This window comes from Aquarana catesbeiana, linkage group LG12 (genome assembly GCF_042186555.1).
Source record: "Aquarana catesbeiana isolate 2022-GZ linkage group LG12, ASM4218655v1, whole genome shotgun sequence".
Taxonomy (NCBI): Eukaryota; Metazoa; Chordata; class Amphibia; order Anura; family Ranidae; genus Aquarana; species Aquarana catesbeiana.
Window position 1 is genome coordinate 239852480 of NC_133335.1, and position 25783 is coordinate 239878262.

Sequence of the window (25783 nt, forward strand, 5' to 3'; positions counted from 1 at the left end):
ACAGTGCAAATATCAATATTAAAGTTACAAGCATGTAGCTAGAAATATTAGCAATTACATAAGAGTTCACAGGGCTCCCCTTAACATTAGATTCCACAGAGTTCCCCTTTACATCAGTTGTATGGATGTGACATTATAATTCTTTAACAAAAAGACTAGGTCATAGGTGAGAGTGAAACTTTATCTTCCTGGAGGGCAAACACACCCTGTGGGTTGGCTTATATTAGACACGTACACAGCTTTTGTTCTTACACCTCCTGCTCAGAAATGGCATCTCCTGTAGTGGAAGCCGCGCTGAAATGTTCGGTCTGCTGGGAAATCTATAAAGACCCCGTGACATTGCTGTGTGGACACAATTTCTGCCAGAACTGTATCAAAAAGACATGGGACCACCAGGAGGAAAGAGAATCTTCCTGCCCGGAATGCATGCACAGGTACAGAAACCGGAAAAAGAAATAAGGGAATGGCAGCCTCTACATAATACTACCACCTAGGTGGAGCATGATAACAGTACAATGGTGTAGCTATGGAGCTATTCCTCTAGTGCAGGGATATGCAATTAGCGGACCTCCAGCTGTTGCAAAACTACAAGTCCCATCATGCCTCTGCCTCAGGGTGTCATGCTTGTGGTTGTGGTTGTCAGAGTCTTGCTATGCCTCATGGGAATTGTAGTTCTGCAACAGCTGGAGGTCCGCTAATTGCATATCCCTGCTCTAGTGAAAACCATAAAAAATCATAAAAAAAACATATAAACTTTGGATTTGAATGTTTTTTTTATGATTTTTTATGGTTTTCACTAGAGGAATAGCTCCATATCTACACCATTGTACTCTTATCATGCTCCACCTAGGTGGTAGCATTATGTAGAGGCTGCCATTCCCTTATTCCTTTTTCCTTTAGTCTTTTTTTCTCTCATACATAGAGCATCAAGGTTTTTTTTCTCATTTACAGAGCATCAGTTATTCCCCTTTCTTTTAATACAGTCTCCTGTATCCTATATACCATAGCGCAGTGTCACACACATTCTTTCTTTGCACCACAGGTACAAAAACCGACCTGAGCTAAAAACAAACACAAGACTAAGAGACATAGCGGAGGAGATCCAAGCTGAAGAACAGAAATCTGGGATCTCGTGTACTTACTGCGTTGACACCCCTACACCGGCTGTGAGGTCCTGTCTGAAATGTGAATCTTCTTTCTGCGATAAACACCTAAAAGTCCACAGCAAGTCACCGGAGCACGTCCTGACCCAACCCACCTCCGACTGGCAGAACAGAGAATGCTCCCTCCACAACCAGACCCTGGAGTATTACTGTGTGGAGGACTCATCTTGTATCTGTAAATCCTGCATGACAGAAATAAAGCATCGGGGGCATACCATACAAACCTTGTCCCAGGCTAGTATGGAAAAAAAAGACAAATATAAACTCATTTTAATGAAGTTGATAAACCAGAAGAAGGAGATGGAGAAAAGAATCCACGGTTTGAAAAAACATGAGGGCAAACTGCAAGAAAAAGCCGACGGTATAACCGAATGGGTGGCCTCTCTGTTCAGAACGTTCCGGAGGCAGATAGAAGACCTTGAGCGCAGAGTCCTGGCTGAAATCTCCAAGGAGCTCATTTCAAGCTCTGGTCTGATTAATCAGCTGGAAAAAAAGTATGAAGAGCTATCCAAAAAGATCCATCACATTGAAGAGCTGCGCTCCATACCTGATCCGCTAGCGGTGATCCGGGAGCTGGACCGAGGTGATTTTTGCGATAACGATGAGGAGGGAGATAATGAAGATGGAGCAGAAGATGATGAACACATCCATGGTGCTGGTGACTTGGACAATATTCTGATTTCCCTTAATATATGTAAAGAATTATCTGATATTGTAAGCAATGCTATGAAATATCTCTCAGTGGCAGAAGATTCAGATGTATGTCTAGATGACAGCAGTGCCGCTGCTAATGTAGAAGTATCTGGTGACCTAAAGGTTGCCACTGGTGTAGAATTTCTTGAAACTAAACAACAGACATTGCAAACATTCGAGTCTAACCAGGTTTTAAGTAGCACTGCTTTTGATAGAGGAAGACATTACTGGGAAGTAGATATCATGGGCAGTAACAACTTTAGAATTGGAATGTGCTATGCCACCATAGACCGGAAGGGGCGGTCATCTGTAATTGGCAATACCGGTGATTCCTGGTGCTTAGTACGTACAGTTGGAAAGTTCTCATTTAGGCATCTTAATCATTCTATAGGTTTACACAATGAGTCCTCTATTAGGAGATTAGGGATCTACCTAGATTATGAGGCTGGGCGGCTGTCCTTTTATGAGCTGTGTGACCCGAGCCACCACTTACACACCTTCACCACCGCCTTCACTCAGCCCCTCCATGCTGTGTTTCGAGTTGGCTCAGGTGTCCAGGTAAAAATTAGGAATGAAAGAATTTTTGCAGATAGGAAGAAATAATAATACAATGTTAGGAGATTGGGTTTTCATTTGGTGTTTTTTTTTTTTTTTATCTAAAGCAAACCTTTTCAACATGGAGGAACCTTCGAAATAACCTCTATGCGGGGTCTCAGGGAACCGGTTCCTATAATTACTATATCTACAACTCATGATACATTTGTGTGATGGTCAGGGGGAAGAATGCTCCTTACGCTTGTGATCATTGGGAAGAATCCCCTTCCCCCTTACAGATAGCTAAAAAATATCAACGGTGTCAGTGAGAACTATCTGAGAGGCAGAAATTGCTCATTGCTCAAGCAACCCCTAGCAACCTTTGGAGGAACACTAGGGTTCCATGGAGCCCTGGTTGAGAAACCCTGCTCTAAAAAGACCTAATCTCAGACTAAGTGAAGAGAATAAGTGCAAAATAATATAGCAAAGTCCATATAATTAGAGGACAATTGGTTGAGAAACCATGAAAACCAAAAGGGCCATCTCAAATCTAGGGATATTCAGAACTTAGTAATACCCTTATGCCGCGTACACACGACCGGTTTAGCCGTCGTAATAAACTCCGACGGTTTCTCCGACGGAACTCCATTCAAGCGGTCTTGCCTACACACGGCCAACCCAAAGTCCGATCGTCCAGAACGCGGTGACGTACAACACTTACGCCGGGACTAGAAAAAGGAAGTTCAATAGCCAGTAGCCAAAAGCTTCCGTCTCGTACTTGCTTCAGAGCATGCATCTTTTTTAGTCCGTCGGACCAGCATACAGACGATATAGTTTTCCCGATAGAAATTGGGTCCGTCGGAAATATTTAGAAAATGTTCCATTTCTAGGTCCGTCAGATTTTTCAGAAAAAAAAAAAACGGCCGATGAGGTCTGCACACGATCGGTATATACGATGAAAAGCTTCCGTCTGACTTTTTCTGTCGGACATTCCGCTCGTGTGTACGCGGCTTTAGACATAACAGATCACAACCGAGTTTAAAACACAAAACCTAAACAAAAGAGCCACAAGTAAGAGTTGCACCTAATGGACAGCAAGTAAAGGGATAGACCTGCCACATGCCCCAAATATTCCCCCAAAAATTTCAGGCTACCTCATCGGTTTCTTATATGCAATCATTTTAATAATCCTTTCTCTCCATTGTTGTAAGGTAGGCACCCCAGCTTGGGTCCATACCTTAGCTGCCAACTTCTCGACCATCCGGTGGGATTTTTAAACTAGAACCAAAAACTAACCAGAACATGTCCTCTCATTGGACGACATTTTGAAAATTCACAATGAAATTGTGGACATTTATATGGGGTCTGATCTTTGCATTACCTTATTGTCCATTCTCCCAGGAACATGCTCTCCTAATATATCCTCTTGGGACCAATTTAAAAAAATTTACAATGAAATCTAGGCTACTAATATGAAGCCTCACATTACCTTATTAAAGAAACAGGGGGGGGGGGGCTCTCTAAGTGTTGTATTAAAACAGTATTATTGCACAAGATTAAAAACGCTTATAATGCCCCGTACACACGGTCGGATTTTCCGATGGAAAATGTCCGATCGGAGCGTGTTGTTGGAAATTCCGACCGTGTGTAGGCTCCATCACACATTTTCCATCGGATTTTCCGACACACAAAGTTGGAGAGCAGGAGATAAAATTTTCCGACAACAAAATCCGTTGTCGGAAATTCCGATCGTGTGTACACAAATCCGACGGACAAAGTTTCACGCATGCTCAGAATAAATAAAGAGATGAAAGCTATTGGCCACTGCCCTGTTTATAGTCCCAACGTACGTGTTTTACGTCACCGCGTTTAGAACGATCGGATTTTCCGACAACTTTGTGCGACCGTGTGTAGACAAAACAAGTTTGAGCCAACATCCGTTGGAAAAAATCCTAGGATTTTGTTGTCGGAATGTCCGAACAAAGTCCAACCGTGTGTACGCCCTATATGATATAAGTGGGAGTCATGTTATGTAGTCCTGGCAGTTCTACTGCGTCCCAAAGGCTCCTCGCATGATCCGGGTAGCTGGGAAAGGTTCTGGTGTGATGTTGTGCTGAATGGCTGTACATTCCCTTACCTCACGTTCACATTAGCCTATTGTCCATTCTCCCGGGTTCCTTCAAGAAAGAGCTATTGTGCCATATCCTAATGGTGGCCCCCCCACAACTATAACGAGACACTGGAGTTCACAACATACCCCCACTGTGGCGGAGTGGGTGTCTGAAATGAATGAGATTAAATAATTGTGAGAAAAAAATTTCCCAGGAAGGTAATAGACTTGAGCCATATCAAATTGCATAGTTCCAGTGTGACTACCTTAACCACTTGATTTTTATGTTTTCAGCACTGCCATACATGCCACACTTCATTTTATAGACAAATAGAGCTTTATGTTGATGTATTTAATCACTGCTGTTTTGTTTTTTGTTTTGTTTTTTTACTATAAAAAGGAAAAAAAAAAGACCCAAAATGTAAAAAAATGCTTTACTGTTTTTTTTGTTTTGTTTTTAGTTTCCATTATAGAACTTTACAAATAAATAATCTTTCTTCATAATTTTAAGCTACAATGTATTCTGCTACATTTCTTTGATTTAAAAAACACAAATCAAATAGGTGTATATTCTTTAGTCTGGCCTACTAGTCACGATACAGTATATACATGTGAAATTGATCAATGCTGATTTTCTGGCGGCCAATCTGATTTCTCAGTGCCCTAAAATGCCAGGACAGTACAAATACCCCCTACAATGACCTATTTTTAAAAAAGGGGACAGTCCAAGGTATTCAGTAAGAGGCATGGTGAGTTTTTTTAAGTTGTACTTTTTTGCCACAATTTTTTAGAAAATGAAGAAAGTAAATAAAATTTGATTTTATTTCACAAAATTGCCTTTTTAACAGGTTATTTCTAACATACAGCATAGGCATACTTACAATTACACTCCAAAACACATTCTTTTACTCCCCCTTAGTATGAGAATAGCACCTGTGAGACTTTTTCGCTGCTTAAATGCATAAAGAGGCTCAAAAGCCAAGGAGCACCTTCAGACTTTTAAGGAGCATAAATAATCAGATTTTCTGACTACCTATCACATTTCTTTGAGGCCCTGAAGTTCCAGGACAGGAAAAATACTCACAAAATGACTCTATTTTGCAAAATAGACCCTCCAACTTATTTTATTAGAAGCATGGTGAGTCTTTTGAGAATCACATTCTACGCGTTTCTGAAAAGTAAAGAAAGAAAAAACAAAATAGTTTTTTTTGTTTTTTAAAAAGCACATCTGCCAATTAATAAAATATTTCTCACACACAACATGGCCATATTTAGAATTACACTCCAAAACAAATTATGCTCCTCCTGAGTAAATCTTTCTAAATTGCTGCATCAAAATAATAATCATAATCTTTTTTTTTTTTATATATAATTCTCCTTTAAGGGGGCATGGAAAGGGGCGTGTCCTATGGCTACATACTTTTGCTAATAGGTGTCCCTCGTTCCTATGTCAAAAAGTTGGGAGGTGTGGTGTCTCAAAGAAATGTAGTTAGTGGTATCTGGTATGTACAGATGGGTCAGTTCAGGCAGCAGACAGAGACATGGTCAGCAAACAGGCAAAGGATCGGCCCAGGCAGCAGGCAGGAACACCTTCAATAAACAGGCCAGAGTACGTACAAGGGGCAGGCATAGGCAACACTGCACTGGTGTGGTGGTGATCAGGGACACTGTTACTGGTGGCACTGTGGCACTGGCTCTGATGACACTGGCACTGGTGTGGTGGTGATCAGAGACACTGTTACTGGTGGCACTGGCTCTGATGACACTGGCACTGGTGTGGTGGTGATCAGGAACACTGTTACTGGCGGCACTGGCTCTGATGACACTGGCACTGGTGTGGTGGTGATCAGGAACACTGTTACTGGCGGCACTGGCTCTGATGACACTGGCACTGGTGTGGTGGCGATTATTGACACTGTTACTGGCGGCACTGGCACTGGTGCGGTGGCAATCAGGGACACTGTTACTGGTGGCACTGGCACTGATGACACTGGCACTGGTGTGGTGGTGATCAGGAACACTGTTACTGGTGGCACTGGCTCTGATGACACTGGCACGGTGGCAATCAGGGACACTGTTACTGGCGGCACTGGCTCTGATCACACAGGCACTGGTGTCATGGCAATCAGGGACACTGTTACTGGTGGCACTGGCTCTGATGACACTGGCACTGGTGTGGTGGCAATCAGGGACATTGTTACTGGTGGCACTGGCTCTGATCACACTGGCAATGGTGTGGTGGCAATCAGGGACACTGTTACTGGCGGCACTGGCTCTGATGACACTGATGTGTTGGCAATCAGGGACACTGTTACTGGCTGCACTGGCTCTGACACTGGCACTGGTGTGGTGGCGATCAGGGACACTGTTACTGGTGGCACTGGCTCTGATGACACTGGCACTGGTGTGGTGGCAAACAGGGACACTGTTACTGGCGGCACTGGCTCTGATGACACTGGCACTGGTGTGGCTTGCAATGAGGAACATTGTTGCTGGCTGCACTGGTTTGGTGACATTGTCACTAGTGTAGCAGCAATCATTTAGTGTTAGCTGGACGCCAGTTTTAACTTGTTAGTCAAGTCCGTCTAAATTTTTCATTTCCAAAGTTTAACTGAGAAAGCTGAAGATAGAAACTGATTGGTTGCCATGAACATCTGCTCCAGATTACGTTTGCTCCAGTGTTGATCAATTCCTTCCAATGTATTAAGCTGATTGGCACTGGTGACACTGGCACTGGTGTGGTTGTAAACAGAAACACTGTTATTGGCTGCACTGGTCTGGTGACATTGTCACTGGTGTGGCAGTGATCATTTAGTGTTAGCTGGACTTCGGCTTTAATTTGTTAGTCAAGTTCATCCAAATCTTTCATTTTCAAAGCTTAACTGAACAAGCTGAAGGTAGAAACTGATTGGTTGCCACGAACATCTGCTCCAGATTACGTCTGCTCCAGTATTGATAAATTTCTTCCAATACACTTAGCTGATTTAAAGTAAAAGGGCTTTAACAGACTTGGCCAAGCCACTCTTCTTAACTGCCAAAGACGAAAAGTGGGGCCCTGACTGTGCTGCCTGGCAGTGTTGCCTCGTTCATAAGATTGGTTGCAGCTGCACAGAATTGGGAAGAAAAACAGCCTGATACACTGAGTAAGGTTTTTTTTTCATTCAACCCAGCTGGTCAAACAAAAAAAAAACGGAAGAGCTTGCGATGAGCTTACTGCACTAACTATGTGATATTAGTACAGCAATCTCCCCGCTGTGCTATTGTATATTGACAGGGGGACCGCCCCCCCTTCTCCAGCCAGAACACACCGGTCAGCGCTCACAGCCATTGTTGGTTTTCCAGCATGCTCGTTTGACCAAAGGTGGTCGTGAGATTGGCCTTCTGTCAAGCAAGGAGCTGTACACATGGGCTGAATGTCGATCGGTTTCTTCTGTACCAGCTGATTTCAGCCTATATTAGGCCTGTGTGTATGTGGCTTTATGGGCAAGGTTCGACTGAAATGAAGGCTCTGCCCTCTCTTGATAGTACAATGTTTATGGACACCTGACCATCACACCTCATAGCTGAGTTGTTGGGCTTCCTATTCCAGTGGCGGCTGGTGAAGTTTTAGGATAGGTGGGTGCCAGACCCCGCCCTTCCTTTTTGACCTCTCCCACTTCTCATAAGCCCCACCCCTTATAGAATCCACCCACTCCGTTCCCTGTATTGCACTCATAGTGTCAGGAGTATACAGCCCAGCATCACAGATAGGGTATATAGGTCAGCATTACAGATAGGGTATACAGCCCAGCATCACAAATAGGGTATACAGCCCAGCATCACAAATAGGGTATACAGCTCAGCATCCCAGATATGGTATACAGCCCAGCATCACAGATAGGGTATACAGCTCAGCATCCCAGATATGGTATACAGCCCAGCATCACAGATATGGTATACAGTCCAGCACTCTCTCAGCACCTACCAATCCAGATGAGAGATGAAAGAAAGCGCCGCTCGGGCCGTGCGTTCCATCCACAGAGCCGCCGTGTCACTTCCGGTTTCCCACTGGCACAGAGAAACCAGAAGTGACGCTGTGGCTCTGAGGAAAGCACCGCCCATGTCCTACAGGCGGTGCCAATAGGAAAACCACACAATAGGAAGAATGACCAATAAGGGAGTGTTGCGGCGCATTGCTTTGCACCACAAGCACTCAGAAAACCAGGCAAATGAAGCGTCTCACCTGCAATCACGTGATTGCATAGACGTCACGCTGCCCATAGTGCACTGTGCCTGGCGCCAGTACACAGTGCACTTAAAGGACCTTTTTTTTTTTTTAAGGACCATTTTTTTGGCACTAGCTTTGGGGGGGGGGATTACATGGGTACCAAGCCAAATTAAAAAGCTAGTGCAAGTTCTATGTTATAAAGTTATACCTTTCAGTATCTTTACTAGTCTGCAAAAAAAAATTCCTGACATGTCACAATGTACAGCAACAGGATCATTTTTTATGAAAAGCTCCACCTTGTATCATTAAAATGGCATCCTTCAGCTCCAGTCCAATGACTTTGCCTAGGCCGAGATGATGTCACTAGTCTGCTGCAGGCAGCAGGAAGCATTTGCAGACTTTCCTCATTCTAGCCAAAACTAAAATAATAACTTTTGGGTGTGCATACACTTTAACCAAATGCCACCCTTAGAACATATACAGACAGCCTGGACTACAAGTGGTAAAAACAAGTCAGCTCCAGGCTTTTCAGTAAAAGGGAGCTAGATGGATGTAGAGCTCCCCGGTCACTTTTCCTGCACTCAGCAGTGAATGCTCCATTGTAAACATACCAGTTGTCATTGCTATGTGATCAAGACCGGTTTTTCAAAGCCTTGAAAATAGCCTGAAAAAAAGAGCTGAACTATTCCGTCTGTCTGGAGGGTTATACTGACTCTAGATGTTTGTAGAGCATGCATTAGTCATATGCTCGAAAGTCAGAGAGGACGGTGGGGGGTGGCTTTACCCCCATACACCTCCCAAGAAGCTAGCAGAAGCTAGCTACCATAAACCCAGTATCTTCTACTTCAGTGAGCGGTCCGGTTTCAGATAAAAGTGGTCTCTGTGGCGGATTCGCCGCAAGATCACTTTTATCAGCGGCGGGAGAGGGCCCCCCCTCCCGCCGCTCTCTGGTGCCCTTCGTCGCTTACCGGAGCCGTCGGTAGCGACGGAGGCGATCGGGTCCTCTTCCTGGCTTGGTATGGAGACGAGTGAGAGGAAGACGGCCCCCACCTGTCTCCATACCATTGCAGGGCGGAAGCAACGTCAAAACGTCACTTCCGCCCATAGCTCTTAAAGCAACATTTATTTATTTTATTTTTTTTTAAATGACATTTAATTTTTTTTTTTTTTTGCATTTTAGTGTAAATTTGAGATGTGAGGTCTTTTTGACCCCACATCTCATATTTAAGAGGACCTGTCATGCTTTTTTTCTTTTACAAGGGATGTTTACATTCCTTGTAATAGGAATACAAGTGACATTTTTTTTTTAAAGAACAGTGTAAAATGAAAAAATAAAAGGTAAAATAAATGAGAAAAATGTTTTTTTTAAACACATCCCGTTCCGCCGAGCTCGCGGTCAGAAGTGAACGCATACGTGAGTAGCGCCCGCATATGAAAACGGTGTTCAAACCACACATGTGAGGTATCGCCGCGATCGGTAGAGCGAGAGCAATAATTCTAAATCTAGACCTCCTCTGTAACTCAAAACATGCAACCTGTAGAATTTTTTAAACGTTGCCTATGGAGATATTTAAGGGTAAAAGTTTGTCGCCATTCCATGAGCGGGCGCAATTTTGAAGTGTGACATGTTGGGTACCAATTTACTCGGCGTAACATTATCTTTCACAATATAGAAAAAAAAATGTTTTTTTTTTCTTTAATTAAAAAAAAGTGTATTTTTTCCAAAAAAAGTGCTCTTGTAAGACCGCTGTGCAAATACAGTGTGACAGAAAGTATTGCAATGACCGCCATTTTTTTCTCTAGGGTGTTAGAAAAAAATATATATATATAGTTTTGGGGTTCTACGTAATATTCTAGCAAAAAAAAACAGTTTTTAACTTGTAAACACCAGATCTTAGAAAGAAGCTCGTTCCTTAAGTGGTTGAATAAACATCCATCTACCCATCCATCCATTTACTCATCCATCCATCCATGCCCCCATCCATCTACCCATCCATCTATCCATTCATGACTGCATCTACCCATCCATCTACCCATCTATCAATCCATCTGTGACAGACCTAGCTGGGACAGAGGCTGTTGGAGAGGACTGAATGCAAGCCTGTTGCCTTTTGATTATGGGCCCTGGATTTTCAATGGAACGGTGGAGGGGGGATTCCTCCAGCAGCCCCCTGCTGATAAGACTGATTCATTCTGTTGGGACACATCCTGTGAGGAGATGCTGGTGTCATCAACCTGTGTTTATGTTAATTGTAATTAGCTCCAGCTATTGTGTTTATACTACTGTGTGAAGCTCGGTGCCCACAAGTCTGTCATCTGAACTGAGTAAATTTTTATAGTTAATTAGCTCATGTTAATTAGGTTACAGTTGTAGTGTTAGAGGAGGTTCCAACGGCATATAAAGTCTTGTAACTTTGATTCTAACTAAATAGTTCATGTTAGCAACAAGCAAGTGTCGCCTTGTTTTGTGCTCAGAGAGGTTGGGATATCTGTATACAGACTGGGAGGAAGTGGTATATGACGGAAGCACTCAAGCGGAGTGTGGGACGTTCCGTGACACCATCCATCTACCCATCCATCCATCTACCCACCCATCTACCCATCCATCCATCCATCTACCCACCCATCTACCCATCCATGCACCCATCCATCTACCCATCCATCTATCCATTCATGACTGCATCTACCCATCCATCCATCTACCCATCCATCCATCTACCCACCCATCTACCCATCCATCCATCTACCCACCCATCTACCCATCCATGCATCCATCCCCCCATCCATCCATTCATGCATCCATCTACCCATCCATCCATCTACCCACCCACTCATGCATCCATCTACCCATCCATCTATTCATGCATCCATCTATCCATCCATCCATACATGCATCCATCCATCCACTCACCCATGCACCCATCCATCCATGCATCCATCTACCCATCCACCTATTCATGCATCCATCTACCCACCCATCCATTCATGACTCCATCCATCCATCCATGAATCCATCTACCCATGAATCCATCTACCCATCCATCCATGTACCCATCCATCCATGAATGCATCTACCCATCCATCCATCCATCCATCCATTCATGCATCCATCTACCCATCCATCCATTCATGCATCCATCTACCCACCCATCCATTCAGGCCTCCATCTACCCATCCATCCATTCATCTACCCATCCATCCATGCATCCATCTACCCATCCATTCATTCATACATCCATCTACCCATCCATCCATCTACCCACCCATTCATGACTCCATATACCCATCCATCCATTCAGCTACCCATCCATCCACCCATCTACCCATCCATTCATCCACCCACCCATTCATGAATCCATCTACCCATCCATCCACCCATCCATTCATGCATCCATCTACCCATTCATCCATTTATTCATCCATCCACTCATCCATGCACCCATCCATCTACCCACCCATCCATTCATGAATCCATCTACCCATCCATCCATCTAACCATTATCTTCCCATCCATCCATCCATCCATCCATCTACCCACCCATCCATCTACCCATCCATCCATCTACCCACCCATCCACCCATTCATGCATCCATCTACCCACCCATCCACCCATTCATGCATCCATCTACCCACCCATCCATTCATGAATACATGTACCCATCCATCCATTCATGTATCCATCTACCCATCCATCCATCTACCTACCCATTCATGCATCCATCTACCCACCCATTCATGCATCCATCTAACCATCCATCCATCTACCCATCCATCCATCTACCCACCTACTCATGCAGCCATCTACCCACCCATCCATTCATGCATCCATCTACCCACCCATTCATGCATCCATCTACCCATCCATCCATCCACCCATTCATGCATCCATCTACCCATCCATCCATTCATCCATATATACAACCTGTGAATGAGAAAATATTGAGCATGCAGCAACAAATGGGCGTGGCTAGATTGTGTTGGATATTGGGCATGTCATAAGGGAACATGGTTAAATATGCCTCCATACACCCATCCATCTATTCATGTATCCCTCCATCTCTCTATCCAATCATCCATTCATTCATACACCCATAAAGCCATCCATCGACCCACCCATCCAGCTACCTACCCATCCATACACCTAGCCACCCATCTAGCTCCCAACCCATCCATCTATCTATCCACCCACCTACTCATCCATCCATCCCTCACGTACTTGTGCAGCAGTTTAATAGGGGACCCCTTGGTGACTTTTACAACACTGCAGACATTATAAAACACTGGGACCTTGTGCAACCATCACCTGATTTTTTTTACAGTTTCTCCGCTATCCAGGACCACTCTAGTTATGGGAATGTTCTAGTGTAGGGTAATAGAGAAGGTAGACAGACCCTTTTGGAGATGGCAACAGTGTTGAGGAGATCAATAGTGAGTCTTCAAACATCCTGATTCTTTTGTTCCCAAAGGTTCCTTCTAGGTTACTATTAAAAGACACTGGATCATCCAATGTATGAGGGCAGCTGAAGCCCAGAAGGCTATCAATTTGCCTGTTTGCCTTTAAAGTCCTTTGCAATTTAATGTCACAGCTACAATATTCTACGACACGACCCCAACAGTTATACTATATGGCCATAAGTTTTTTGGTACCTAACAATTCAACCTATACATACTTGATGGATATGGTTTGTGCAGTTTGGTGTGGAGGAACTTAAGTGGCCTGCATAGAACCCTGACCTCAACCCTACTGAACACCTTTGGGATTAGATCTTCTCATTCAGCATCAGTACCTGACCTCACAAATGCAATTTTTGCTGAATGGGGACAAGGTCCTTCAGACACAATCCATTCCAAAATTGTGTGGAAGCCTTTCCAGAAGGGTGGAGGCTGATAGAGCTATAATAGGGAGCCAACTCTAGAGTAATACTCATGGCTTTGGAATGGGATGTCCAACAAGCCTATATAGTGTCTGCTGTTCAGGTATGCACTATGCAAAGCAACAAAGTTCTAAAGGGCGCTTTACTTCCCTCTTCCAAAGGGAGTGCTGATATACAAAATGTTACATGGAGCCAGTGGTGGCTGGTGGTAATTTTTTTTTTTGGAGGGGGGGGGGGGCGGCAAACAGTGCACCCGACACCACCGGGTCAGTCGGTGCACTTACCTCAACCACTGACAGCTTCCCCGACTCCACGAGCGGATATCTCCTTCCCCTGCGGCTTCCGTCTCCTCCCTCCTCCTCGGCGGCCAATCAAAACGGGTCTCCTTTCGGGAAATCGGGAAACTGCGCTTCCTGATTGGCGAAGAGGCCATTCAGTGTTAGAATAGTGAATATTAATTCGCTATTTTAACACACCTGGGTGTGGGCTTCCGAGCGCAATGCTCTGCATCCGGAGCCCATTCTATTTTGAAGCCTATTAGAGCCTCTGGCTCTAATCAGGTGCTTCAAAACTAAAACCTTGCCGCTGTAATTAATGCGCCCGGCATCCTGAAAGGAGCCAGATACATAAATAGGGGGTGGCGGCGGCCATGGAAAGGGGAGGCGGGCCCTTAATGGAAGGGCCGCCCCTGATTACACCGACTCATTACTTAACATGCTGCATTTAACATGAACATTTTTTTTTGCTAGGGACACTTTGATGACCTTTAAATGAATGTGTAATTGCATTTATCTATGCCTGTCTAGAGTTTCAACTCAATTCCTAATCCTTCAAGAATGAGTACTCCGTGGTTAATAATGCAGGGCCCCTGATAAGGGGGTAGCATCTGCCCTCCTGTACAGGGCCCAGCCCCATAAGTTCAACAAGGGGGCCCAGAGCAGCAGGAGTGGGTGCATTTACTGGAACCAATCTCCCTGTCCCCCCCCCCCTCTGTGTTTACTATGCTTCAGTTTGTGAATGAACAGGGAACCTCTGTACAGAATGCTTCCTGTTCATTCACTCTGCAGCTGATGCTGTAGAGAAAGGATTGAGGAATCTGTGTCCTCAATTTCTCTCTTTTGTCTCAAAAGTGAGACATTGGGTCTGCTTAGACACGTGATATTTCACCAAAGCCACCCCAACCCCCACCCGGGAAAACAATGTAAAAAAAAACATAATTAGGAGCTTATTCTCACAGGTATTCTGGTTGTATGATTCACACCTACAGTTGCGACAAAGCATTGGCGTGATTCCACTCATTTTTTTGCATGTTCTCGCACATTATGTGTAAGGCAATTCTCTTCAATGGGCTGGCCTAGGTATAAGACGGGGGAAAAGAAGTCCCTCTTTTTTTTTTCTGAAAACGAGCCATACCGCAGTGGCACCATGTGGTTTGGTGCTTTGGTAAATGCGTAGGGGGGTGCAATTAACGGCATCGCCATGAGACTCTATGAGACTCGCTGGATCACAGATCGAAGAAAGGGGTCGATCCCGACACCTTACCACGTAATCAGCTGTCAGCTGGCGACAGCTGATCATGTGATGTAAACAGAGCCGGTAATCGGCTATTTTTACTCCTCGCTCTGACAGCGTGAGGAGAAAAAAGAAAGCCGATCAACGGCGGCCGTAAGAGGGACATCAGTCGCAAATACGGAGAGCTGCCGCCAGCTCCTCAGTGCCCACCTGTGCCACCTGCCAGTGTGACCTAGCAGTAGACAACAGTGCCGCCTACCACCAGTGCCCACCAGCGCCACCCATCAGTGCCCACAGTTCCACCCAACAGTGCCCACAGTGCCACCTATCAGTGCCCACAGTGCCACCTATCAATGCCCACAATCAGTGCCTCATCAACAGTGCTGCACATCAGTGCCACCTATCAGTGCCCATCAGTGTCACTTGCCAGTGCCCATCAGTCCGCCCATCAGTGCCACCTATCAGTGCCCACAATCAGTGCCTCATCAACAGTGCTGCACATCAGTGCCACCTATCAGTGCCCATCAGTGTCACCTGCCAGTGCCCATCAGTGCCGCCCATCAGTGCCACCTATCAGTGCCCATCAGTGTCACCCATCAGTGCCACCCATCAGGGCCCATCAGTGCCATCTTATCAGTGGCCATCAGTGCCGCCTTATCTGTGCCCATCAGTACCGCCTTATCTGTTCCCATCAGTGCCGCCTTATCTGTGCCCATCAGTGCCGCCTTATCTGTGCCCATCAGTACCGCCTTATCTGTTCCCATCAGTGCCGCCTTATCTGTTCCCATCAGTGCCGCCTTATCTGTGCCCATCAGTACCGCCTTATCTGTTTCCGTCAGTGCCGCCTTATCTGTTCCCATCAGTACCGCCTTATCTGTTCCCATCAGTGCCCATCAGTGCAGCCTATCAGTGCCCACCAGTGCAGCCTATCAGTGCCCACCAGTGCCGCCTCATCAGTGCATATCAATGAAGGAGAAAAATTACCTGTTTGCAAAATTTTATAACAAACTATGAAACATGATTTGTTTTTTTTCAAAATTTTCCATCTTTTTTTGTTTGTTTAGCAAAAAATAAAAATCCCAGCTGTGATGAAATACCACCAAAAGAAAGCTCTATTTGTGTGAAAAAAAATGATAAAAATTTAATTTGGGTACAGTGTTGAATGACCGCGCAATTGTCATTCAAAGTGCGTCAGCGCTGAAAGCTGAAAATTGGTCTGGGCAGGAAGGGGGTTTAAGTGCCCGGTAAGCAAGTGGTCAATGGCAGCAAGCTTCTTTGTGTGTTGGGAAAGCATTTGATATTGTATGACTTCCCGACACACACACTGTAGATGTGAACATAAACTTACTTTGTAAGGAGCAGAAGGCTGTATGAAAGCAGGTCTTAATTTGACCGGTGTGGAGGTGTGGTACCTGTCTGTGTTCGAGGCTGTATACCTACACCCACATGCCATGGGGAGGGAGGGGGGGGGGCGGGGCGGCCTGTCAGCTAGACCCTACGTGGCCCCATGATTTCTCACAGCAGCTCTGTTAATATGCCTGTTATTGTTACGTCAACGTGGCTTGTTTTCAAGGCAAAGGTTGACTTTAGTTTCGTTTCCTGCAGCTACAGCTAGCGATGGCGTCTGCTGACTTGAAGGAAGAACTGAATTGCTCCATCTGTCTGGAGGTGTATACGGACCCGGTAACTCTGAGATGTGGTCACAACTACTGCCGAGCATGCATCAATCGTGTGCTGGATAGTCAGAGAGGACAGGGTGTCTATACCTGTCCGGAGTGCAGAGCAGTGTTCAAGAAACGTCCTTGGCTGCAGAAGAATGTCACTCTGTCTAACATTGCAGAGCGCTTCCACTCGACTTTGCCCGACCAGAAGAAGACCGGGGTCACCTGTACTTACTGCATTCACTCTGCCATACCTGCCGTTAAATGTTGTCTGCACTGTGAGGCTTCCTTGTGCGATAGTCACCTGAAAGCCCACAGCAAGGCACCAGAACATGTCTTAGTTGAGCCCACCACCTCACCGGGGAAATGGAAATGCTCCATCCATAATAGGATCCTAGAGTATTACTGCACCGTGGATTCCACCTGTATCTGCAAGTCATGTTTGCAAGATGCCAAGCATTGCCGGCACCGGATCCAGGCACTAGGTGATGCCTCCAGGGACAAAAAGGATAAACTGAAAAAGACCCTCACACAACTCACCTCTAGGAGAAAAGAGATCGACAAAAGTCTCCAAGGTCTACAGGAGAAGAGAAAAAAAGCCAATGATGCAGAAACCGCCCTCACAGCACACGTGAGCGCTCTGTTCCAACAAATCCGCCAAAGACTGGATGTTCTTGAAGTTCAGACCATTGACCAAATCACCAAGCAAGCGGAAATGAATGCAAAGCCGGTCTCTGATCTGATCCGACAGTTGGAAATGAAGAAGGACGAGCTGTGCAGTAAAATCTGCCACGTGGAGGAGCTCAGCAACGTGACGGACCCTCTAGCGGTCCTAATGGAGAAGGAGTCAACCGAAGCTGACTTCTGCGTTACCGACAAGGGAGGTCGCCAAGAGGTCCCCAAAATAGCAGGAATGGATGACATTTTGATCTCTTTGAACTTACACAAGGAATTATCCGAAATATTGAAGAATGCTCCAAAAGTGCTCAACCTTTCCGGGATATCAGACTTACGACTCGACAAGAAGACGGCTGCCAGTAACGTGGCCATTTCCCCCGATTTATCGATCGCACACGGGACACAGGAGAATGACTCTGTTGATGACACGGACAACAGGTTTGAGTCTCACCAGGTGTTAAGCAGAACGGGACTCAGTGGTGGTAGATATTACTGGGAAACTGAGTTGTGTGACACCAATAACTGGAGGATAGGGATGTCCTACTACTCGATAGACAGGGATGGAGATGACTCTATCTTTGGAAATACAGATGAGTCATGGTGCTTGTGCAAAAGCATGAGGGGATATTCATTCAGGCATGACGGCGATCACAAAATTGTATCCTCTTCCTTTAAAAGGCTTCAACGGTTGGGAATATATCTGGATTTCAAGAAGGGGCGGCTCTCCTTCTACAACTTGGAGCCAGAGGTTAGACACCTGCACACTTTCTATAATAAATTCAAGGAGCCACTTCATGCCGCCATCAGGGTGAGCTGGGGAGTTTGGGTGAAGATCGTAAAATAATAGCAGGAGGGCTTTGGGATGGAAGTAGAAATTAGCAGAAAACCATTGGGGTTAGCCAAGAACAAGAGAAACCACGGTGTGACCGTTCTTTAGAAAATTAGGCATTAGACTTTCTAACATTGGAAAATAACTTCCAAGCATTTTTAACATATTCTTCTACAGAAGATACTTTACCTGATTGCTGATTGGTCACCACGGGCCTACTTGGGATGGGATTGGGTCATGTACAGCCACCTTTAAGTGAAAAATGCATTTTAATGGTTGCTCCGTCTGCTGCACATACTTAATTGTTCAGCCTCCAGGAGGGAAGAAAGCATTGGCATACTATCTGGGGTCGCAATGGCGACCCTCCCCACCTCATGATCCTGGGGGTCCATGCAACCTCCCTGCCACATTCAGTTTTTCCACCTGAACAGGAGGGGTGACATATACGGTACAGGAACCGATCCTCTCCGATTTCCTTCTGCAGCCCCTGAATGCCCACTTCTTCCCCCCTCCCTCCTGCCAGCATTCAGCAGATGCGAAAATGGAGAGGATCAGTTCCTCTACTGTATATGTCACCCCCGCCGCCCCTCCTTTTCTGGTTACTCTTGTTTCCTGCTGCCCGGGACCTCTGTGTGCTCTCTAGGTCCCCCCATCGTTGCTCTTCTGGCTTATCCTTATTCCTGTCGGCTGCTCTGGGGGATGTTTCAGTATGGAGAGCGGGGAAGGGGTCGGTACATAGGGTATGTCATGTACCAGCCCCTTCCTTTTCTAAATGAACACAATAAGTGATCATTACCAACCACTCACTGTTTTCACTCACAAGTGGAGCATAGTAAACTGTGTTTTACTATGCTTCAGTTTGTGAATGAACCCAGAAGCCTCTGTACAGAGCTATTCCTATTCATTCATTCATTCTGTGCAGCTGAGGCTGCAGAGATGGAGATTGATGTCCTCAATCTCCTTGTCTCAAAGGTGAAGCATCAGAGGTCTGTTAAGTCTCATAATAATTCACCAAAGCCCTCTAATGAGGCTCCTAAAAAAAAAAAAAAAATGGTAATAAGTAATAATAAAAAAAAAAAAAAAAAATACAATTGTGGAAAAAAATGGTAAAAAAATAATAAAAAATAAAAAACTACTGACCCTGTCCCCTGCCCTACTGACCCTGTCCCCTGCTCTACTGACCCTGTCCTCTGCCTTACTGACCCTGTCAGTTGCCCTACTGACCCTGTCAATTGCCCTACTGACCCTGTCCTCTGCCCTACTGACCTTGCCCATTGTCCTACTGACCCTGTCCTCTGCCCTACTGACCCTGCCCTCCTGACCCTGCCCATTGCCCTACTGACCCTGTCCTCTGCCCTACTGACCCTGTCCATTGCCCTACTGACCCTGTCCTCTGCCCTACTGAAACTGCCCATTGCCCTACTGACCCTTTTCTCTGCCCTACTGACCCTGTCCTCTGCCCTACTGACCCTGTCCATTGCCCTACTGACCCTGTCCTCTGCCCTACTGAAACTGCCCATTGCCCTACTGACCCTTTTATCTGCCCTACTGACCCTGTCCTCTGCCCTACTGACCCTGTCCTCTGCCCTACTGACACTGTCGGTTGCCCTACTGACCCTGTCCATTGCCCTACTGACCCTGTCCTCTTCCCTACTGACCCTGTCCTCTTCCCTACTGACCCTGTCCATTGCCCTACTGACCCTGTCCTCTGCCCTACTGACCCTGTCCTCTGCCCTACTGACCCTGCCCATTGCCCTACTGACCCTGTCCTCTGCCCTACTGACCCTGCCCATTGCCCTACTGACCCTGTCCTCTGCCCTACTGACCCTGTCCTCTGTCCTACTGACCCTGTCCTCTGTCCTACTGACCCTGTCTATTGCCCTACTGACCCTGTCCATTGCCCTACCGACTCTGTCCTCTGCCCTACTGAAACCTACCTGTGCCATAAATCTTTATTCACTTGGAGCATCTTGGCATGCAGTGGAAGCAGTGGGTGGTAGTGGGTGCCCAGGTCATCTTTTGCATCGGGGCCCACAAGTTTCGAGCTACGCTTCTGAAAGAAAGATATCCAGTAGTTCCAGGTGGTACATCTAGGTATAGACTTCCTCCCTAGGTATGTGGCTCCCTCCCATGTGATAGAACTGGTGCTTAGTGATTGGCTACTCGGTCACTCAGCACAGTCACGGGGGGTGGAGACAGTCCTCAGTACTGTGTAAGCTCCAGGTCAAGACTGCTAGCTTACACAAAGTAAAACATTTTACAAAACGGATGACATGGAGCCATATCTACTAGTGTTTATTATTGCTTGTGTCATGTATTGCTTTTTGTATTTTTTATGCAATTCTATTCTTTTTCCACCACTGTATTCCTCTGTAGAAGCCTGTATGGATACATTGTAAAGGAATTGTTTCTATCTTAGATCTTTGCTAATAATATTAATGATTTTTATGAGGTGTTACTTCTATGGGGATTATAATGTATTTGCTTGGTTTGGGAATATACATAAGCAGACTTTATAGAGTCTGAAAATGTGGTTTTGTCTAGAAAAGCTGTAATCTTATGTCCTTGAGTTGCAATTAAGGCATACCGATAGTAGTTATGAACCAAATTTGGTACTGAGGTAGCCCTGGTTCACACTGCTGTGACTGCTGGTGCGACTTTCTGCGATCAGCGACACAGAAAGTCGCAGGACAAGTGAAAACACATTCTGTCTTAGTTTCAAGAGGTTAAAGTCACATCAAGTCGCAATGCAAAGTTGCACTGGAAGTTGCAGGACTTTGGGGGTCTCATCGTGAAGTACTCAGCCCCCGAGAGGTCCCGCCGTCCTCTGCAGGCTCCCGCAGGTTGTTGTCACCGTTGGCTGGAAGGAGTAGAAGCATAAGACACCACTGTAAGTCCAGGAAGTCTCACTGGCCAGCGTGGAACGCACGGGCGGAAATGACATCACCGGAAGGGAAGCTGCTCGGGAGGGGGGGGCTGGAACTGGAAGGTGCAGGCTACGCGCTCGCAGCTCACAGCTCCTTCTACTGGACTAATGAGGTAAAAAGCACAAAGGCGCCACTCTAAGTGCAGTATAGCAATGAGTTTTTAATGAACAGATTGTGCATATATATTCACAAGAGTAGAATTAAAATAGGCATGTCAAGTGTGGGTGAACCGAACGTCCGGGAGGGAGTCCATCCGTGGCTGTATGCTGGTGAAGTGGAGCGGGCTGCGCCGGCGGTTACCGACGTTTCCTGGACCTTGAGCACACAGGAAGCTGGGGGATGACGGCACTTCCGGTTTGACGTTGGACCAATAGGTGACGCATTTGCGGAGCATGCGCTCCTTCTTCAGGCCTGAATGCAGCTTAAATAGAGGGGCACAAGGTCCGTGGCTGTGGGACTATAATGGCCAGCAGATATTATTGTCCCTTTCTTCCCCGTCCCCCATCTACTCAGGCCTTTTATTCCTTTTACTCTTTTTACACGGTTAATGATTACCATTAATTCTATGCTCCCCTTTTTAGAACTGAGATACAGACCTATTTTTTGTTTTTTTTTGTTGGTTTCATAATGCAATTTCCAGTTCCAGCCCCTGAGCTGCTTCCCTTCCGGTGACGTCATTTCCACCCGTGCGCTGACCACTCTTGTGCTTCTACTCCTCCCCTTCCAGCCAACGGTTACAACAACTTGCCTGCAGGGCGGCGGGACCTCTTGGGGCTGAGTACTTCACAATGACCACACTTATTTCTTGTGAGTGTTTTTAATCCTATACTTATTAAAGGCTTTTTACATTATCAAAGAGGAAGTAAACTCTGATGGGTTTTACTTCCTCTTTTTTTCCCCCCTGCAAAGTAAAAGCATAATTTGCTAGTATGCATCACTTACCTGCAAACGAAGCCCACGCCGCCCCCGCCCCTCCTCCTTCTGGGGGCCGCGGACTTCAGCTCTGGGACTGGCTGGAGTCGTGTGATGTCCTTCCAGCGCCGTCAGTCACGGCACTCGCTTGTGAAGAAACGGCTAGGAGGTCTGTTCCTTCACAGCGACTGCGCTGATGACATCATCGGCGCACTACAAGGTAAATATCTACTAAAACAGCGCACGTTTACGAGATATTTACAGTAGACGTGTGCACTGACAAAAGATTTGTTTCATTTTTTTTTTGCTTTTTTCGGAAATTCGAAAATTCGAATTTTTAAATTTCCGAATTTTCGAATTTCAAATTTTTGGATTTCCTAATTTTCGCATTTCCGAACTCTCAAATTTCCGAAATTTTGAATTTCCGAACTTCCGAATTCGAATTTTTGAGTATCCAAAATGTTCCAATTTCCAAAATGTTCCAATTTCTGAAATTTCGAATTTCTGAAATTTCGAATTTCTGAATTTCAGAAATTTAGAGTTTCCAAATTTTTGAATTTCCGAATTTCCGAAATTAAAAAATTTCCGAACTTCCGAATTTTCAAATTTCCAAAATGTTCGAATTTCCCAAATGCTCCAATTTTCGAAATTTCGAATTTCCGAAATTACGAATTCCCGAATTCTCGAAAATTCTAAATTTCGGAATTTCCATATTTACGAAATTTTGAATTTTCAAGATTTGACATTTGGAAATTCAGAAATTTGGAAATTCAGAAATTTGGAAATTCAAAATTTCCGAAATTGAAAAATTCGGAAATTCAGAAATTTTGGAATTAACGAATTTATCAAAATTCGTTAAAAAACGAATTCAGAACTAAACGAATTGCACATGTATAATTTACAGTACCTATAGGTAAGCCTTATTTTAGGCTTATCTATAGGTACAAGTTGCACAGAGGGGTTTACAACCACTTAAATACTACACCCCCCCCCCTCCTTCTCTTCCTTAATTCAGAGTTGGACATACTCTTAGGAAGGCTGCTGCCTACAATTGTTTTATTTAGGATTGATGGTCTTAAGGACTAAGCTTGCCGCTTTTTAATGTCAACTACTGTTTAAGAGACTTGTTTTAATTTATTTTTGGGCATACACCCTCTGTGCGCCCGATTCTTCTTATCCCGCAGGACTTTGGGGTCACAGCAGTGAGGACCGAGCCTTAGACAATGATGTTATTGAAATATGTAAACAGTTTAAAAGTATCTTTGTACTGTAACGTTTCTATATTAGGGCATTAATATACAAAAAAAAAAAAAAAAGAACAATACATTATTTATAAATATATTGGTCTACAGAATATTGTTTGATTCATTTGATATACAGTGGATATAAAAAGTCTACACACCCCGGGGGGGGGGGTAAAATGTCAGGTTTCTGTGATGTAAAAAAATGAGACAAAGATAAATCCTTTCAGAACTTTTTCCACCTTTAATGTGACCTATAAACTGTACAACTCAGTTGAAAAACAAACTGGACGTCCCTCCAAAATTGATGAAAAGACGAGAAGAAAACTGGTCAGGGAGGCTTCCAAGAGGTATACAGCAACATTAAAGGAGCTGCAGGAATATCCGGCAAGTCCTGGCTGTGTGGTGACAACAATCTCCCGTATTCTTCATATGTCTGGGCTATGGGGTAAAGTGGAAGACATTTCTTACCAAGAAAAACATCCAAGCCCGGCTACATTTTGCAAAAGCATGTGGGAAAATGTTCTGGTGTGAGGAAACCAAGGTTGAACTTTTTGGCCATAATTCCAGAAGATATGTTTGGCGCAAAAACAACACTGCACATCACCAAAAGAACACCATACCCACCGTGAAACATGGTGGTGGCAGCATCATGCTTTGGGGCTGTTTTTTCTTCAGCTGGAACAGGGGTCTTAGCCAAGGTAACAGGAATTAACAGTTCCAAATACCAGTCAACATTGCCACAAAACCTTCAGAAAGCTGAACATGAAGAGGAACTTCATATTTCAGCAAGACAACGACCCAAAGCATCCATTCAAATCAACAAAGGAATGGCTTCACCAGAAAAAGATTAAAGTTTTGGAATGGCCCAGCCAGAGCCCAGACCTGAATCCCATTGAAAATCTGTGGGGTGATGTGAAGAGGGCTGTGCACAGGAGATGACCTCGCCATCTGACAGATTTGGAGTGTTTTTGGGCAAATATTGCCAAGTCAAGATGTGTCATGCTGATAGACTCCTCCCCAAAAAGACTGAGTGCTGGAATAAAATCAAAAGGGGCTTCAACAAAGTATTAGTGTAAGGGGTGTGCACACTTATGCAACCATATTATTTTATTTTGTTATTTTTACTTCCCTCCACCCAGGGGCGTTGCTAGGTCTACAAAAGATCTGGGGCTAGAGCCCATAGCAGCATAGTAAAGAAAGTCTTACGCTTGGGCGGGCATACACATGTATATAATATATGTGTGTGTGTGTGTATATATCCCCAGAGAGCCTCCCCCTTGCATCAGGGCCCCCAGAGAGCCTCCCCCTTGCATCAGGGCCCCCAGAGAGCCTCCCTTACATTAGGGTCCACAGAGAGCCTCCCCCTTAAATTAGGGTCCCCAGAGAGCCTAGCCTCCCTCTTAAATCAGGGTCTCCAGAGAACCCCCCACTTACATCAGGGTCCCCAGAGAGCCCCCTTACATTAGGGTCCCCAGAGAGCCTCCCACTTACATCAGGGTCCCCAGAGAGCCTCCCCTCCTCTTGTGGACCCCTGCAGAGACTCGGGGCTATGGGCCCCAGATTCGGGGCTATAGCCCCAAAAGCCACCCCCTAGCGACGCCACTGCCTCCACCCAAGATTTCAGTTTGTTTTTCAACTGAGTTGTATCGTTTATAGGTCACATTAAAGGTGGAAAAAGATCTGAAATGATTTATCTTTGTCTCATTTATTTTACATCACAGAAACCTGACATTTTACCAACAGGTGTGTGTAGACTTTTTATATCCACTGTATAGAACATGTCATTACATTCTAATGTGTTGAAGGAAGGAAATTCTGATTTCATATTCTGTAATCATTTATTCATTATTTTTTTTAATTATTTGGTAACTTTTCTATTTTATAAATAAAAAAAATAAGTACTTGCTGGTTCATGTAGTTTAGTTTCCTCTTTTTCAACTCCAATGTCCTCCTTAGTCACTGTGCTCCATCTTGGTCCATGAGTCTCTTCCAGGTCATTGGGACCAGGCAGAGCCCCCCCCCCCCCCAGCATGTCTGAGCATGCGTGGGATGGTGTGAAATCCTGCACGGACACGTCATGTGGCTCTGACGGGTCCCATAGGCTGGTAGAAACCCGCTGCTTTCTACGTATCTATGGGGGGGGCTGCACATGATGCTGTGGTCGGTATTTCTCTACGTTTATGAGATACCAACAATTTCAGACCGTCTAATTTTTTTTTCGATTGCCTTTGTACTAAGTATATTTTTAATACGCTCTGTTTTATAATTTTTCATTTGTAAAATGAATTCAGAAAATTAATAAAACAACAATGTAAAGAAAAAACGGCGCCCATAGTATGCCAATTTGAATCTTTAAATATAAGCCAGCTCTTGCCATCAATTTTGGGTAAAGTGATTAGATAATTAATAGTTGGATTGGATTAGAAGATTACCATTAC

The 25783-nt window shown here is 45.0% G+C and overlaps 2 protein-coding genes across 2 annotated transcripts; both read left to right on the top strand.

Moving 5' to 3' along the window:
• Window positions 1-203: 203 nt before the first annotated feature.
• LOC141113705 (E3 ubiquitin/ISG15 ligase TRIM25-like) lies at window positions 204-5017 on the top strand. The gene is made up of 2 exons (XM_073606972.1): window positions 204-434; window positions 1043-5017. The coding sequence occupies exons 1-2, from the start codon at window positions 268-270 to the stop codon at window positions 2457-2459; spliced, it is 1584 nt and encodes a 527-aa protein (XP_073463073.1). The 5' UTR covers window positions 204-267; the 3' UTR covers window positions 2460-5017.
• An 11619-nt stretch (window positions 5018-16636) lies between these two features.
• Window positions 16637-25258, top strand: LOC141113706 (E3 ubiquitin/ISG15 ligase TRIM25-like). The gene has a single exon (XM_073606973.1). The coding sequence runs from the start codon at window positions 16712-16714 to the stop codon at window positions 18275-18277; it is 1566 nt and encodes a 521-aa protein (XP_073463074.1). The 5' UTR covers window positions 16637-16711; the 3' UTR covers window positions 18278-25258.
• Window positions 25259-25783: the final 525 nt, after the last annotated feature.

What these genes read in the sequence shown, in the direction of transcription:
- LOC141113705 (XM_073606972.1), top strand. Translation starts at nt 268, where the DNA reads ATGGCATCTCCTGTAGTGGAAGCCGCGCTGAAATGTTCGGTCTGCTGG. An exon ending in TGCCCGGAATGCATGCACAG is followed by an intron (nt 435 to 1,042) that starts GTACAGAAACCG and finishes TTTGCACCACAG; the next exon opens with GTACAAAAACCGACCTGAGC.
- LOC141113706 (XM_073606973.1), top strand. Translation starts at nt 16,712, where the DNA reads ATGGCGTCTGCTGACTTGAAGGAAGAACTGAATTGCTCCATCTGTCTG.